The sequence below is a fragment of the Saccopteryx bilineata genome, chromosome 4, assembly GCF_036850765.1.
Source record: "Saccopteryx bilineata isolate mSacBil1 chromosome 4, mSacBil1_pri_phased_curated, whole genome shotgun sequence".
NCBI classification, from domain to species: Eukaryota; Metazoa; Chordata; class Mammalia; order Chiroptera; family Emballonuridae; genus Saccopteryx; species Saccopteryx bilineata.
Genome location: NC_089493.1, coordinates 36,940,364 through 36,957,630, shown reverse-complemented (window position 1 = coordinate 36,957,630; position 17,267 = coordinate 36,940,364). Strand labels below are relative to the sequence as shown.

The following is a 17,267-nucleotide window of genomic DNA, read 5'->3' as shown; positions in this document are numbered from 1 at the left end:
TTTTTAAATATCCATAATGTACTTCCCACTAAGCCGTTAAATTCTTAGAAGAAAGAAAACGTTCACTATTGAACTGAAGTCCCATCCCCTCTGAACTCGGGTTTCATTCCTGAGCACGTTTCTGGTTTGTTTGTTTTTTAACCACATATGTGTACTTGTGTTTAAAATTTACATAAAGTACATAGTATGTCAGTACTTTTGCGCTCCCCACAGTCCCGCCTTGCTGACACTGGTCATTCATTCATTTTAGCTGTGGAAGAACCTTCCACTGTGTGAATCAAATACCCACAGTTTATCCTTTCTCTTACCAGTGGGAATCAAATATTTCCACTTTCTTCTGGTACAAGCAGTTCTACTGTTAACATTCTTGAACATGTTTCCTGTGTCAATGTATAATTTTAGGGCATGTTTTTAGTTGGCAGAATTTATTAACTCACCAACAGTTGCTGATCCTACCTGAGCATTAGTCAGATGCCGAGGCCTCTTGGGAAAATCTTGCACCCAAAAAGCTGTTTGGGTCTCTTGTAGCTGGTACTGATTGGCCTTGGTGCACCTTCCCTGCCCTCCAACTCCCTGTATGTCAGTCTCGTTGGTTGGTTCAGCTTTTGACTCTGGCCTGTTCCAAGCACTGTTCATTTCATAAGGGCCCTCTCTACATACCCTAGGCCGGGGGTGGTTAACCTTTTTATACCTACCACCAACTTTTATATCTCTGTCAGTAGTAAAATTTTCTAACCGCCCACCAGCTCCACAGTAATGATGATTTATAAAGTAGGGAAGTAACTTTACTTTATAAAATTTATAAAGCAGAGTTACAGCAAGTTAAAAAGCATATAATAATAACTACTTGCCAAGTACATTATGTCGGATTTTTGCTAAGTCTGGCAGAATAAATCTTTATAAAATAACTTACTATAGTTAAATCTATCTTTTTATTTATACTTTGGTTGCTCCGCTACCACCATGAAAGCTGGAACGCCCACTAGTGAGCGGTAGGGTCCAGGTTGACTACCGCTGCCCTAGACCCTGTATACATACCCTGCTCTCAAGAGATGACCTCACTTAATATTTTCCTGAGAAAAATCACGTCACCTGGTGACCTATATCCTGAGAAAAATCACGTCACCTATATCCTTTCTCCCAAACTTTTGAGCATTTCTACTTAGAACAGTGTGTTTTGCAAACCGCAGATTCTTTATGGAATCAATAGAGGTATACGTATTTATTTATTTGTTAGAGAGACAGGCAGGCAGGAAAGGAGAGAGATGAGAAGCATCAACTTGTAGTGTGTCACTTTAATTGTTCATGGATTGCTTCTCATATGTGCCTTGACTGGGGGCTCCAGCCAAACCAGTGACCCTGTGCTCAAGCCAGCGACCTTGGGCTCAAGCCAGCTACTACAGGATCATCTCAATGACCCCATGCTCAACCCGGTAACCCTGGGTGTTTTTTTTTGTTTGTTTGTTTTTTGTATTTTTCTGAAGCTGGAAACGGGGAGGCAGTCAGACAGACTCCCGCATGCGCCCGACCGGGATCCACCCGGCACGCCCACCAGGGGGTGATGCTCTGCCCATCCGGGGCGTCGCTCTGCCATGACCAGAGCCACTCTAGGGCCTGGGGCAGAGGCCAAGGAGCCATCCCCAGTGCCCAGGCCATCTTTGCTCCAATGGAACCTTGGCTGCAGGAGGGGAAGAGAGAGACAGAGAGGAAGGAGAGGGGGAGGGGTGGAGAAGCAGATGGGCGCTTCTCCCGTGTGCCCTGGCTGGGAATCGAACCCGGGACTTCCGCATGCCAGGCCGACGCTCTACCACTGAGCCAACTGGCCAGGGCCAACCCTGGGGTTTTGAATCCGGGTCCCTAGCATCCCAGGTCGTCGCTCTATCCACTGCGCCATCACTGGTCAGACAACGGAGATACACATTTAAAAAACGTTTCTCAGGCCCCAAAGTGGAACTTTGTCTTATGAGAAGCTGCACCATCTTCAAAATCACTAATTCAAATACCCTTCGTCTGGCTTGATTCTTACTCTCGCTGGAATGGTTCTTGAACTTCCCTGAGACCTCAGCCTGGGTGCGTGCTCATTCTGTCTTTTCACCCCATTCTGTTTTGCATCTTCTCCGTCTCTTCACCCCACTCCAGCCCCCACCCTGGACGTCTCCCCTGGAGCCCAGTTGTTCTTGCACTGATCTGCGGTATGACTGCTATGCTGGGAACTTGACTTCTCCTGTGTTTAATATCCAGTCTCTCTCTCTCTCTCTCATTTTCACTTTTAGTTTAGTTTTCTATTGTGCTGGAATACTTGCTTTCTTCGTTTTACTTTTTTATTCTGTGGGTTGTGACTCTTCCAGTGGCTTTCTAAGAGCAAGTACGTACGACCTGATGTTTTTGAAGCCTTGTATGTCAGGGAATGACTTTTATCTGCCCCTAAGACTTGATTAATACTTTAGCTGGTTATATAGATTGCAGGTTGGAAATAACTTTTATCTCATTTTTAAAAATTGCTGTAAAATCTGTATAATAAAATCTACCAGTTTAACCATTTTTAAGTGTACAGTTTGATGCATCATATCAGTGAGAAAGCTTTGTTGGCACCATCTTCAGAATATATTCAGAATCTGATCACTGATCACTACTCCGCTCCTGCAGCCCTGGTCCTGACATCATCATCTGAATTACTTGTAATAACTTTTTCCTCCCAGTATTTTATTTTAAAAGATTTTATTTATCCAGTTTTATTAGAGAGAGAGAGAGAGAGAGAGAGAGAGAGAGGAAAGAGATAGAATAAGAGGAGGAGCAGGAAGCATCAACTCCATATGTGCTTTGATCAGGCAAGCCCAGGGTTTTGAACTGGCAACCTCAGCATTCCAGGTCGACACTTTATCCATTGCGCCACCACAGGTCAGGCCCTCCTCCCAGTATTTTATTATGGAAATTCTCAAATACACAAGAGAGTTGAAAGAATTTTACACAAATGCACATGTTCTCAACACCTAGATTCCACTTTTAATATACATTTAAAATTTTTTTATTTAATTGATTTTAGAGAGAGAGAGGAAAGGAGAGAGAGAAACATTGATTTGTTGTTCTACTTACTTATGCATCCATTGGTTGATTCTTGTATGTGCCTTGACGGGATCAAACCCGCAACCTTGGCCTGACCTGTTGTGGCGAAGTGGATAAAACACCGACCTGGAAATGCTGAGGTTGCCAGTTCGAAACCCTGGGCTTGCCTGGTCAAGGCATATGTGGGAGTTGATGCTTCCTGCTCCTCCCCCCTTCTTTCTCTCCTCTCTCTCCCCCCCTTCTTTCTAAAAATGAATAAATAAAAAAAAAAAACCCGCAACCTTGGTGTATCAAGATGATGCTCTACCCTACTGAGCTCTCCAGCTAGAGCGCCACCTTTAATATTTTACCATAACTGCTTTCTCATTTATTAATTATTTGGCCTTTTGTTCAATATTCTGTAATAACTTTTTACCTAGTCTCCCTACTTCATTCTGTGTCGCATCTTTTAAGTTCAACACATCAACCTGGATGATAATTTTGAAACATAAATCAAATTATATCTCCCCTCAAAAAGAAAAAAAATTATCATCTTCCTTCTGCTCAAAACTCAGATATGGCTATCTATTTCACTTCCACTAAACCTGTAGTCTTTATGATCCTAAAAAGGAAAATTGCCTGGGTAACTTTCAGATTCCTGTGGAATTGTGAATTTTATACTGTTTCTGTATATTGTTACGTCACTTACATTATTGAGGATGAAGCTGATGTTTGTCTTTTGGAGGAAGTAAACTGCACTGCTTGTTAAGGAAGGCTATGGCTAAACGTTTTAAGCATTTGTTCCTACCAAGGTAGTTTTCTTGCATTTTACTCTACATTTGAACACTTGTGTGGGTGTGGATGTTTATAAAGGAGACTAAGTCTGATTTCATAAGGGCTTTCTAAAATTAATTCTGCCCAATAGAATACGACTATTTGCTTTGATGTTAGTAGAAATCTAATGAGTAAAGAAAAAGCTAGTGAAGTGTGTCAGCAGCATGCAGAACAAAATCTTTAAAATATATCACTCATCCCCTCCCCTAGGCGAGGCTCCATTGGAGCAGGGGATGGCTCCTTGGCCTCTGCCCCAGGCGCTAGAGTGGCTCTGGTTGCGACAGAACGACGCCCCGGATGGGCAGAGCATTGCCCCCTGGTGGGCGTGCCAGGTAGATCCTGGTCGGGCACATGCGGGAGTCTGTCTGACTGCCTCCCCGTTTCCAGCTTCAGGGGGGGGAAAAAAAAATATATATATATATATATATATATATATATATATATATATATATATATATCACTCATTATAAAACTTTAAAATAATCTCTTATAACCCCCTGGCAGTGGGCAAGGAGACACCTGGTTGGTGGTGTTGCTCTTATATAAGTGAGGGGCAAAGCAGACGTGCAGCCTTTAGTTCTTGCTAGTTTGATGCTGGTCTTGGTGGCCAGAGTCGTTTCATGCCTGGGGCATATTTAAAAAAAATATATATATATATCTTATACATTGTCATGTGAAGGTATAAAGCAGGGGTCCCCAAACTACGGCCCGCGGGCTGCATGTGGCCCCCTGAGGCCATTTATCCGGCCCCCGCCGCACTTCCGGGAGGGGGCACCTCTTTCATTGGTGGTCAGTGAGAGGAGCATAGTTCCCATTGGAATACTGGTCAAACTTGTTGATTTAAATTTACTTGTTCTTTATTTTAAATATTGTATTTGTTCCCGTTTTTTTTTTTTTTTACTTTAAAATAAGATATGTGCAGTGTGCATAGGGATTTGTTCATAGTTTTTTTTTTTATAAAACTGTCTGAGGGACAGTGAACTGGCCCCCTGTGTAAAAAGTTTGGGGACCCCTGGTATAAGTGTTGATTCTGTTTGTAATTGATATTGTGAAGCCTTTTATGATTTTAAAATCAAGTTCATCTTATGGTATCATTCTTTAAAAAAATTATCAATTTTTCTTTCGTTTCCTACATTTGCCAGTTCCTCTGGGTTTCACTTTTTTGTTTGTTTTCATTCCTTTCTTTAATTTTTGGAGGCTCCCTGTAAATGCCTGATATCTTTGGCTGTCTACGCATATTTAAGAAAAAGCCATTAGTGGAATTTCACAGTAGGGTGGTTTGGCCTGGAACTGACTTTTCTATTGAGGAACCCCGAACATTAGCATCTCAGGTCTTTTCTAGAGTGTCTTTGGCTTTCTCCAGAACAGATTCCTTTGAAATCCATATTTGTGGGTGGAGCTAGGGTTCTAGGGAATAGGTCCGGTTGCCAGTGCTCTTGGAAGGGGTGGGGTAGGTGAGGGCCGGGGTGGTGGGGTGGTGGTGGTGGTCCTCGTCCTATTACTGCACCTCTGTCTAAAATCTTGCTAGTTCCATTCGTTTTCAGACCTGTGTCTCACTCGCAGCTTCTGTGATATCTCTTGCTTGCATGTCCCAAACCTCTTAGGGTTCTTCAAAGCTAGGGATGGGGAAGCTGGAGTTAGGAGGACACAGTGGGATCTTTGGTAGCAGTTTATGAACAAAGGAATGGACTCACAGAGACAGGTGGTAACACAACGAATGAAGAAATATATATGAGGGAAAATACCCCTAACCATTGTCAGTACTTCTGTCTTAAAGATGTCTGTAGGCTTTTTGGGAGACTGGTGACATGGTGATAACAAAGGCAGGGGACTTCTGCTGGGGGGATTACGAACTGTAGAAAACTTGGGAAGTACAGAGCAGAATTTCTATGTTAAAATGTGCTGATGGAAATTAAAAATAATTACTTCCCGAGGACATGCTTTCTAGATCTGTGCTGATTTAACACATTAGATTTTGTAGCATTGGAAGTTTTCATTCGCAGGTTTTTTTCACTCTTTATTTTAGAATTGTGGCTAGCTTTTCATTTTTACTGCTGATTAGGAAATAGGATAACCCTGATAAATTATTTCATAGATTATAATAAATGCTGTTTATATACTGTAATAATCCTCCCATAGTAAGTACTCAAAAAACGTTAGTTGTTACTGCAGTGTTTTTAGTTTCTTGTGCTTTTTGTTGAATTCCAACTACCACCCTGTAAATATATTATTCCTATTCTATAGCAGTGGATACTGCAGTTCAGAGCATTTGGGACTCCGTCAAGGCCAGCAGAAGGCTCTTTTAGAGAAGTGGCTACATTCACTCAATGCTCTTATCATGGGTGAAATGGGTGGTTTAGCAGCACTGTTGGTATTGGCTGGTGAGTGATAACTGCTTCGTTGTAAAGTAGCAAGCACAGTGTTATTATATCCAGAGACTTGCTACATGTTTTCCAAAAGTGCAGTGATTAGATAGGATTGATTGTTCTGCCATTTTGTGGTGGTCATTAGAAAAATAAAGTGTCTGAAAGGAGACACTTTAAAAATCATCTGGTCTGGGTTTGTACCAACTGCTTCTGGTTAAGTGGTGATGAAAAAATAATTAATAACAGAGTCAGGGAAAGTTAATGGGAAAAGATGAAGGAACTTATTGTAAATGTGGCATCGACTTTCTCCTGTGCACTTGTAAGCAGATCAGTGTTGATAACTGTCGGTTGCTAGGAATAGCTCTATAACTCAACTGACAGAAGGGAGATCGTTCAGATTTCCTAGGTGGACCTTGAATAACGTGGTGCAGGCAAACAATAGGGAAAAACAAAGAGGGGGGCACCCCAGGGAAAAAGCTACCATTTAAATCACTCTGTTAAAGAATAACCTGAATGTCCTTATGCATCCCGCTGTGGTGCACCTTCTGATCAGCCTTCGAAGATAAAATAGATGTCCCTTTCTCCCTATTGCCATGGTGATTTTTCCAATGCTAGTAGACTGGTAGGACTTGTTAGCAAACTGTGTAATAATGAGAAAATAAGAGACTTGATGAGACACCAAAAGACTTTGAGGAGCCAACCAGAAATTTCTGACAAACTCAGAATTTTTCTAATATTTTATTTGTGCCAAGAGAGTATTTTTCTACTTTCAAAGATAGAGATATACAGGTTCTACAGCATGTGGATTGGAGAACTGACCCTGAACCAAAGAATACCTTAGTCCCCATTTTGTCATCATTTTATTAGATAAAAGCAAAAACACTTTTCTTATTGAAGCAGAAATATGTGTTTATCTGAAATTTTTAAAATGCAGATAAGCAAAATGGAGAAAATAAAAAGTACCCATAATTCCATTCATTAGAAATAATCTCTATTCCAATTTTGAGTTGAAAAAATTCTAATTATAATACTCCAAAGTAAATGCCAAAGTCTCTTATAATTTTTTTATTTATTGACTAGAGAGAGGAATTTTACTTAACTTATCCATTAATTGGTTGATTCTTTTATGTACCCTGACGGGATTGAACTCTCAACCTTGGTGTGTGGGGATGATGCTCTAACCAACTAAGCTATCTGGCTGGGGCTTCCAATATTTTTTTTATCTTTTTTATTTTACTTTATTTTATTTTATTTATTTATTGGACAGAGACAGTCAGAGAGAGGGACAGAAATGGACAGACAGACAGGAAGGGAGATGAGAAGCATCAATTTTTTTTTGTTGTTGAGGGACTTTAGTTCACTGATTGCTTTCTCATGTGTGTCTTGACCTTGGGGCTACAGCAGATGGAGTAACCCCTTGCTCAAGCCAGCGACCTTGGGCCCAAACCCGATGACCCCGCGCTCAAGCTAGTGATCTTGGGGTCTCGAACCTGGATCCTCCACGTCTCAGTCCAATGCTCTATCCACTGCGCCACCACCTGGTCAGGCATCTTTTTATTTTTTTAAAACAGATTTTTTGAGCAAGAGAAAGAGAGAGAGAGAGAGAGAGAGAGAGAGAGAGAGAAAGAGAAAGAGTATGGGGGAAGAAGTGGGAAGTATCAACTCATAGTAGTTGCTTCCTGTATGTGCCCTGACAGGGGATTGAACTCAAAACCTTGATGTGGGGAAATGCTCTACAAATTGAGCTACCCATCTGGGAATGCCAGGATTTGTTTTTTTAAACTTTCAGTTTTTATTTTGAGAGAGAGAGAGAGAGAGTGAGGGAGAAAGAGGGGGGGGGGGAGAAGTGGGAAGCATCAACTCATAGTAGTTGCTTCCCATATGTGCCTTGACCAGGCAAACCCTGGTTTTCAAACTGGCGGCCTCAGCATTCCAGGTTGATGCCTTATCCACTGTGCCACCACAGGTCAGGCTGAAGATGCTTTTTTTTGTGTGTGTGACAGAGAGAGACAGAGAGAGGGACAGACAGACAGGAAGGGAGAGAGATGAGAAGCATCAATTCTTCGTTGCGGCACCTTAGTTCATTGATTGCTTTCTCATATGTGCCTTGACTGGGGGCTACAGCAGACCGAGTGACCCCTTGCTCAAGCCAGCGACTTTGGGCTCAAGCTGGTGAGCCTTGCTCAAACCAGATGAGAGCCCATGCTCAAGCTGGCGACCTCAGGGTTTTGAACCTGCGTCCTCCACATCCCATTTCAATGCTCGATCCACTGCGCCACCATCTGGTCAGGCCCAAGATTTCTTTAAAAAGGGGAAATTCTTTAGTGTTTTGAGGTTTTAGAGATACCAGAGGCCTATTAGGATGTGTTTCATAAGCAAACCACAGTCATTTCAAAATAGCTTAGGCCACGTGGAGATGTGTGGATTTTAAAATCATTAATTCCACATGATTCCACTTGCTCTTAGAATCTTGAATACCACTACATTAACTCTTTACCCAGTGTTTGGCTGTGTGCCAGAAGATGGTCCATTGTTCACTTTTAAGAAAAGTCTCATTTATTCTCTTTCTAAAATAAATGATATTTGTTGCATAATTGTGTGTAACTGTTATTTGAAAAGGAACGGTAAAGCTATGAGGAAGGGCCCACCTGTGCTGTGGTACTAGCTGAGAAAATAGCTCTGTCCTCGGGATGTGCACGAGAGTCTGGCCGCAGAGACTGGGGGCAGAGACTGGGGGCGACGACCTTGGTGTTGGCCAAGCCCTCCTTCCTCCTGCTGCCTTCCATTTTCCTTCTCTTTCCAGCTTCTCAATGCAGATCCTGAGAACCCGCTCAAAGCTTTTCTTCTCTGCTCTGCTTCAGGTTTTCCTGGGTCCTATTTTGCAAATAAATCCCTCTCTAGAGATTACTTATCAAAAGCAATTGTGTTGGAAACGTCATCAATTGTCTTCTGTAGGGTATTTTGATAGATTATTGTACCAAGACAGTATTTGGGTCAATAATCTAACACTTCCGATTGTTGATTCAGTCTTCAAAGTTTGCCTTTATGTTGATGGATGTTTTTGAAAAGGTCTAGGATATTCTTTTTATTTTCTTTCTGTTTTTAAAATTTTTATTATTAAGTGAGCGGCGGGAAGGCAGGGAGGCAGAGAGGCAGAGAGACAGACTCCCACATGCGCCCCAATCGGGATCCACCCGGCAAGCCCACTAGGGGATGACGCTCTGCCCATCTGGGGCTGTTGCTCTGTTACTCTGAATTCCGCGCCTGAGGGGAAGCCATGGAGCCATCCTCAGTGCTGGGGGCCCAAATTGCTTGAATCATTCGAGCTATGGGTGCAGGAAGGGAAGAGAGAGAGAGAGAAGGGGAAGGGGTGGAGAAGCAGATGGCCACTTCTCCTGTGTGCCCTGGCCGGGAATCGAACCTGGGATTTCCACATGCTAGGCCAATGCTTTACCACTGAGCCACTGGACAGGGTGGGATGTTTTTTAGTAAATAAGAAATTATTATATTTGTTGATTTGTTTGCTAATAAATTTTTATTGTTAAAAGCTTCTCAAATAGTTATTTTAAATTCTATACTTTTTTGAAGCTAATATAACTTTTTTAACACTTTCCTACCCAATATAATGAATCCCACATTCCAGTCTTGCACAGGAACATTTCTTGATTCTCTGGTTATCAATCTTTTGTCTATTCTTCTGTTTTCATTAAAATAAAATAGAAACACTATTGATTGATTTTAGAGACAGACAAAGGAAGTGGGGGAGAGAGAGAGGAACATAGATTTGTTGTTCCACCCATCCATGCACTCATTGGTTGATCCTTGTGTGTGCCCTGACCGGGGATCCAACCTGCAACCTTGGTGCGTGTTCTGAGCTACTTAGCCAGGGCTGTTTTTATTTTTCACATAAATACATTTGATACCTTGTATTTAATGAATACCGAATGGCAGTGAGTGGCTTTTAGAGATTTTTTTTGTATATTCAAATTTTTCTATTGATTGATTTTAGAGAGAAAGGAAGGGAATGAGAGGGAGAGAAAGGAACGTTGATCTGTTCCCGTATGTGCCCGACCAGGGGTGGAGCCAGCAATCTCTGTGCTTCTCGATGTTGCTCTAAACCACCAAGCTACCCGGACAGGGATTTTAGAGATACTGTTAAATTCAAGGTATTATCTGAGTAACACTAATGGGACTATTTGGGGCGAAATGCTGATTTATCATAAGTACACTGTGATAGTGACAGCTCTTTCCAGCTTCAAGTGGTGAACACCCCTCCTTTCTTTCTGCAGTACCTTCTATGTACATTTCTGAGAGGATTTAGCTCAATACTCGGTTCATTTGTCGCTCCCAGATCACTGAATTCCTTGAAAGCAGGATGTAGCACATCTAAATGCTTGTTGAGTAAATGAAGGAGAAAAGAATAATTGAAATCTGGCAGTGTTGCAGCTAGCTTTTTTCTATATTGGTTAAGAGCATGAAGTCTGAAACCAGCATCACCTGGGTGCAAATATTAGCTCCATCACTTATTAGCTATGTGTCCTTAGACAACTGTTTGTGTGTCTCAGTTTTGTGTTTTCAATATGGGGATAATTACAGTACATAACTCTATTGTAAAGATTAAATGAGATTATATATGCAAAGTACTTAGAACAATGCTTGTACAGCAAGTGCTCAGACTTACAACCACGATTGGTTTGGACAGACCGGTCGTAACACGATTTGGTTGTAAGTTGAGTAGGCTATATGTACAATACTGTGAAATTATGTTATAAAAATCTTTAATCTTTAAGTCAGGCCCTGGCCGGTTGGCTCAGTGGTAGAGCATCGGCCTCGAGTGCGGGAGTCCCGGGTTCGATTCCCGGCCAGGGCACACAGGAGAAGCGCCCATCTGTTTCTCCACCCCTCCCCCTCTCCTTCCTCTCTGTCTCTCTCTTCCCCTCCTGCAGCCAAGGCTCCATTGGAGAGAAGATGGCCCGGGCGCTGGGGATGGCTCTGTGGCCTCTGCCTCAGGCTCTAGAGTGGCTCTGGTTGTGGCAGAACCATGCCCCAAGATGGGCAGAGCATCGCCCCCTGGTGGGCATGCCGGGTGGATCCCGGTCGGGCGCATGCTGGAGTCTGTCTGACTGCCTCCTCGTTTCCAACTTCAGAAAAGGAGAAAAAAAAAATCTTTAAGTCATATTTTATCATAATTTTCTTTGTTCATTTTATGCCATTTGTATCCTCTCTACACCATTTTGTTTCTTATTTTTACATTTGTCAGGTTTAAGTAAAACACTGCATTACCAGTACAACTGGTTTAATATTTGCAAAGACAATTTCCTCTTGGTAGACATCTTGGGAGGAGTTTGATGAAAAATATCCAAGACACAAAACACAAATTGCTGTACCGAGTCTGGGATAACAGTTGAAATAGTGCACGCGGATATGGTAGTGCTGCCGGAAGCTGGTACGCCCAGCTGGGCAACGCTTGTACTGCCAGACGCGGAGCAGTCGTGGCTAGCGATTGAGGTCATCAAGTCGAATGGCTGTAAGTTACATAGGTCATAAGTTGATCAATATTTGTATATAGTAAGTGCTATAAAAGTGTTTGCTACTATTAATTATTTGGCATGGAGTAGTGGGTGCCCATTGGAAATCCACTCTGGGATTCAGTTTTTCTCCCAGCATGATGAAGAAGAGCTTTGCCTTTGCTTTGCGTTCAGGAGCCCTCTGGGAGAGGTAGGGGGGTTGGAGGCCCTACGTCCATCTAAAGCGGAGGACATCTGTACCTTTATCAGTCTTTAGCCTGCATAGTCTCACTTGAACTAACAAATAGCTTTTTATTTTGGATAGAATCCTGTCAACTCAGATTAGTAACACTCTTACCTCAGGCGGGCTCTGATTCATTTTAATTCAGAGGATAACACAATTTATAATTAATAAACAGTTCATCCGGTACACAAAATCTTTAACCACATTGATCTGTGAGAGATAATAAAAGGGTTTTGGATGTTAAACAGTGGGGAAGACTGGACTGAAAGGTTTTTGAAGTCTGGCTGTAGCGTCACCTTTAATGAGTTTTATTTTTTGCATTTTTTAAAGCAGTCTGTTTGGATATTTAATACAATTGTATCTAGCTGTTGGCCTCAGGTTTATTTATATTTTAGTTCCCTCCCTAACATTTTATTATGATGAACTTCTAACATATAAGAAACTAAAAACAGTGACAGTGAACACTCATATACTCAACACGTGGATTCTCCCATCCCAGTACTAATCAGGCCCGACCCTACTTAACTTCCAAGATCAGAGGAGATGGGGTGCGTTCAGGGTGGGACGGCCAGAGACACATGGATTCTACTAGTAATGTTTAGCTGTACTTGCTTGACCACATATCTGTACATTTATCCACCCCTCTATAATTTTTTTTTTTTGTATTTTTCTGAAGTTGGAAACGGGGAGGCAGGCAGACTCCCGCATGCGCCCGACTGGCATGCCTACCAGGGGGCGATGCTCTGCCCCTCTGGGGTGTCGCTCTGCCACAATCAGAGCCATTCCAGCACCCGAGGCAGAGGCCACAGAGCCATCCTCAGTGCCCGGGCAAACTTTTGCTCCAATGGAGCCTCGGCTGCGGGAGGGGAAGAGAAAGACAGAGAGGAAGGAGAGGGGGAGGGGTGGAGAAGCAGATGGGCACTTCTCCTGTGTGCCCTGGCCGGGAATCGAACCCGGGACTCCTGCACGCCAGGCCGACAGTCTACCACTGAGCCAACCGGCCAGGGCCTCCACCCCTCTATAATTTAATATATTTTATATTTTTATGTTTGGTTAACTTTATTCTGATAGGAAAGCCATCATCTGTATGGGAAAAGTCAGTGTTTTATTCTTAGCCCCCATTTACATACAGGAAGCAATACTTTTTAAAGAGTTGCAGAGCAATAATTACTTTTACTGGAAGGCTTCTTTAAGAGTCAAAGAGGGGGGATAAAGAAAGAAATATGTAGTTGGAAAGATAAATTCTTGGGAAAAGAACTCAGTGTAAAAGATAACTCGTCCAAATGTTGTTTTTGATACATTGTTTTAGTTTCACTTTGTAAGCTATGCAGGGTCAGCTTTTACTGTTTCCAGAGAATGGCAACATTTATGGAGGAGAAAAGAAACTAAGTTAAAGAGTTTTAAAGAAAATCCTTGCAGGGTGAAGGCTGACAATAAAATACACAAGGAGGCCTAAGATACCCGTTTTGAGTTCACTTGACTTCCTCTTGACCAGATATGGAATCTAACTGCGTAACTTTCCTCTCACCACGGGTTTAGAATCCACAATGCTGGCTCTTCTGGAGTTCTGCCAGCAGCTCCAATGAGCATGAATAGGTCACAGGGCAAAAATCTTGATTATGATTCAAGCAAGAGGCAGAGTCACTCACTTGGTTCCTGGTGAACCGAGGAAACTCTCACCAGAGGACTCTGCTTCTTTTGGAAGTTGGTTTTGGTTTCTGTTGTTGTCTGGATGCATGTTTACTGGAAATCCAGAACTGCAGTTATTAATGCTCACTTATCCCTTTTACATTTAGTTCACTTCTTTCACTGAGATGGACATGATATAGTCTCCACTGAGTCGAAGTATGGCATCCGGTCCTGTGCCTCCCACTGAAGATGAACAGGTTTCCTCGGGCATCGATGATCTCCACATTTCACTGCAAGGTAATTAAGATTGGGTACCCACCCATGTCAGCTGTGGAAACCTTACCCTCATCTAGTCACAAATCGTATTGCTTTCTGTCTGTCTTACGTATTCTTCCAGTTGAAGAAACTTTCAGTATACTACCTAAATGTTTGATTGCTACCTCAGCTCTCTAGAAAGTAAGAAGTACCTGAAAGGAATCTGGTGTCTCAGTTTCTCACTCTGAGTATATGTATTTTCTTTTTTCTGTATTTCTTTGTAGTAAAAATTAAATAGTTAGCATAGTTTGCTTCGCATTGTATACTCTTGTTTTGCATTTTTGTGCATAGCCTCTTTAATTTATTCATTCATTCACTCATTAAATTTTTTTTAAAGTTGCAGTTTATATTTAATATTATTGTATTAGTTTTAGGTGTACAGCAGAGTGGTTAGACAATCTCATGCTTTACAAAGTGTTCCCCCTGGTATTTCTTTCCAGTACCCACTTGGCACCGTTTATAGTTACCACAATATTATTGACTGCGTGTCCTATGCTGTACTTCACAGCACCATGACTGTTCTGTAACTACCAGTCTGTATTTCTCTATCCCTTCATCTTTTTCACCTGATGCCCCAACCCGCCCCCTTCTGCACATAGCCTCTTGTAAATGTGCATCCTATTTTACACCAATACAAAGGAGCAGTAGCAATATAAATCAGTGCTGATGTTCCAATTATGTGGATTGTAATTGCTTCTTGTGGAGTTTGGCGGTATTTGTTTTGTGTGTACTTTGAAAATTTGTTAGCCACTAGACTTTCCACCTTTGTTGATAAAGCAAATCTTGGAGCTGAGTAGTTAGCTAGTGTAGAAGAAATAAGGCTATGGTAAGTATTTTAAAGTAATTTTAAGACTATGAACAGTATTATGCAACGTTCTTGGAATGTTACTTAGAAGCCATAGATTTTGAGTCATTTATTATTTTTATTTTAAATTTTATTTATTAATTTTTAATTAAGGTATAATTGCCGTACAACATTGTATTAGTTTCAGGTGTACAACATAATGATTTGATATTTGTATATATTGTGAAACGATCACTACTATAAGTTTAGTTAATACATGTCACGAAACATTTATAGAATTTGATTTTCTTGTGATGAGAATGTTTGACATTTACTCTCTTAGCAACTTTCAAATATGCAATACAGTATTATTAACTATAGTTGCCATTCTGTACATCACATTTATTTGAGACATTTATGATAAGATCCCAAAATGACTTTCTGACATTTTCTTTTTAATTAAACATGTGTTTTGAATGATTAGATTCTTGCCTTTGGGATCAATAGCTGTTGCAATATAGACTATACCTGTAAGTATCAGACTTCAAAAAATAATTATCTTGTAATTTGTATGGACTGAGAAACATATAACATGCTGAGAAGTAGTACGTAAGATAAGAATTAAATAATTTGCTTGACCTGTGGTGCAAAGTGGATAAAATGTTAACCTGGAATGCTGAGGTCACTGGTTTGAAACCCCTGGGCTTGCTCAGTGAGAAGTCACTGTGAGTTGATGCTTCTCACTCCTCCCCTCTTTATCTCTCTCTTTCCTCTCTCTAAATCAATAAATAAAATCTTTGAAAAAGAACTTTTAAAATTCTCAGTAAGTGCATTTTTTATAGTGTCATAATATTTGTAAGTAGTTGGAATCAAATTTTCATTCAGTTGAAAAAGAAAACCAATGTTCTTATTTTTCTCTGAAGTTTTAGTGGCATGAGTAGTAACTCATGAACCTAAAACATATCAGGAAGATAATGCGCCAGTAAATAGTCAGATAAGTCCAATTTCTTTTTTTTTTTTCCTGAAGCTGGAAACAGGGAGAGACAGTCAGACAGACTCCCGCATTCGCCCGACCGGGATCCACCCGGCACGCCCACCAGGGGCGACGCTCTGCCCACCAGGGGGCGATGCTCTGCCCATCCTGGGCGTCGCCATGTTGCGACCCTCCTGGGTGTCGCCATGTTGCGACCAGGGCCACTCTAGCGCCTGGGGCAGAGGCCACAGAGCCATCCCCAGCGCCCGGGCCATCTTTGCTCCAGTAGAGCCTTGGCTGCGGGAGGGGAAGAGAGAGACAAAGAGGAAGGTGTGGCGGAGGGGTGGAGAAGCAAATGGGCGCTTCTCCTATGTGCCCTGGCCGGGAATCGAACCCGGGTCCTCCGCACGCTAGGCCGACGCTCTACCGCTGAGCCAACCGGCCAGGGCTAAGTCCAATTTCTAATGCTGGCTCTGCCAGTTGCTAGTTCTTTGAACTTGGGCAAGAGATTTTATCTTTTTTTTTTCTTTTTTATTGAGAGAGACAGACAGGAAGGGAGAGAGATGAGATGCATCAGCTCATAGTTGTGACACCTTAGTTGTTCATTGATTACTTTCTCATATGTGCCTTGTGTGGGGGGCTCTAGCAGAGTCAGTGACCCCTTGCTCAAGCCAGCAACCTTGGCCTCAAGCCAGCAACCAAGGGATCACGTCTGTTGTCCCACACTCATGCTGGCAACCCCATGCTCAAGCTGGTGACCTCGGGGATTCCAACCTGGGTCCTCAGCATCCCAGGCTGATGCTCTGTCCACTGTACCACTGGCTAGTCAGGTGAGATTTTATCTCTTTTTAGTGTCAGTTTCCTTATACTTAAAATACGATGATTATGGCTGTGTGGCAGCTGTGTGTGTTGAAGATGAACAATAAAGCTTGTGTGGGGCTTAGGACAGTGCCTGACACAGAGTAGGTGCTCAGTGAATGCATTGTAACTTCTCTTTATGTATTTACAGTTGAGATCTTTGGATCTTTGTCTCTAAGGATTTCTTGTCCAAGAGCACACACATAGAAGAGAAGCTGTGAGTTGAAAAGGAAAAAACTATAATCTAGAAGTCCAATTTTTACCGGGTTTTTTGTTTGTTTGTTTGTTTTCTGAAGTTTGAAACGGGGAGGCAGTCAGACAGACTCCCGCATGCGCCCGACCGGGATCCACCTGGCATGCCCACCAGGAGGCTATGCTCTGCCTATCTGAGGCATTGCTCTGTTGCAACCAGAGCCATTCTAGCACCTGAGGCAGAGGCCACGGAGCCATCCTCAGCGCCCGGACCATCTCTGCTCCAATGGAGCCTTGGCTGCAGGAGGGGAAGAGAGAGACAGAGAGGAAGGAGAGGGGGAGAGGTGGAGAAGCAGATGGGTGCTTCTCCTGTGTGCCCTGGCCAGGAATCGAACCCCGGACTCCTGCACGCCAGACCGATGCTCTACCACTGAGCCAACTGGCCAGGGCCTTTTTTTTTTTTTTGACATCTCTATTCAATGGCTGCCTATCACCTGTGGGGTAAAGTCTAGACTTCAGGGTA

At 42.4% G+C, this 17,267-nt stretch overlaps 1 protein-coding gene, 1 non-coding gene and 1 pseudogene across 8 annotated transcripts in view; all 3 read left to right on the top strand.

Annotated features, from left to right (window-relative positions):
- Window positions 1–17,267, top strand: part of SYNE2 (spectrin repeat containing nuclear envelope protein 2) — a 351,348-nt gene that overhangs the window by 52,959 nt on the left and 281,122 nt on the right. For all 7 annotated transcript variants that reach the window (XM_066272842.1, XM_066272840.1, XM_066272839.1 and 4 more), the window contains exon 2: window positions 13,790–13,919. In XM_066272842.1, the coding sequence (XP_066128939.1) occupies window positions 13,841–13,919 (79 nt within the window). In that variant the 5' untranslated portion in view covers window positions 13,790–13,840. The remainder of the gene's footprint in view (window positions 1–13,789; window positions 13,920–17,267) is intronic.
- LOC136336695 (small nucleolar RNA SNORA48) lies at window positions 4,369–4,513 on the top strand (annotated as a pseudogene).
- On the top strand, window positions 11,037–11,112 carry TRNAS-CGA (transfer RNA serine (anticodon CGA)). The gene has a single exon. It is a non-coding gene; the product is annotated as a tRNA-Ser (tRNA).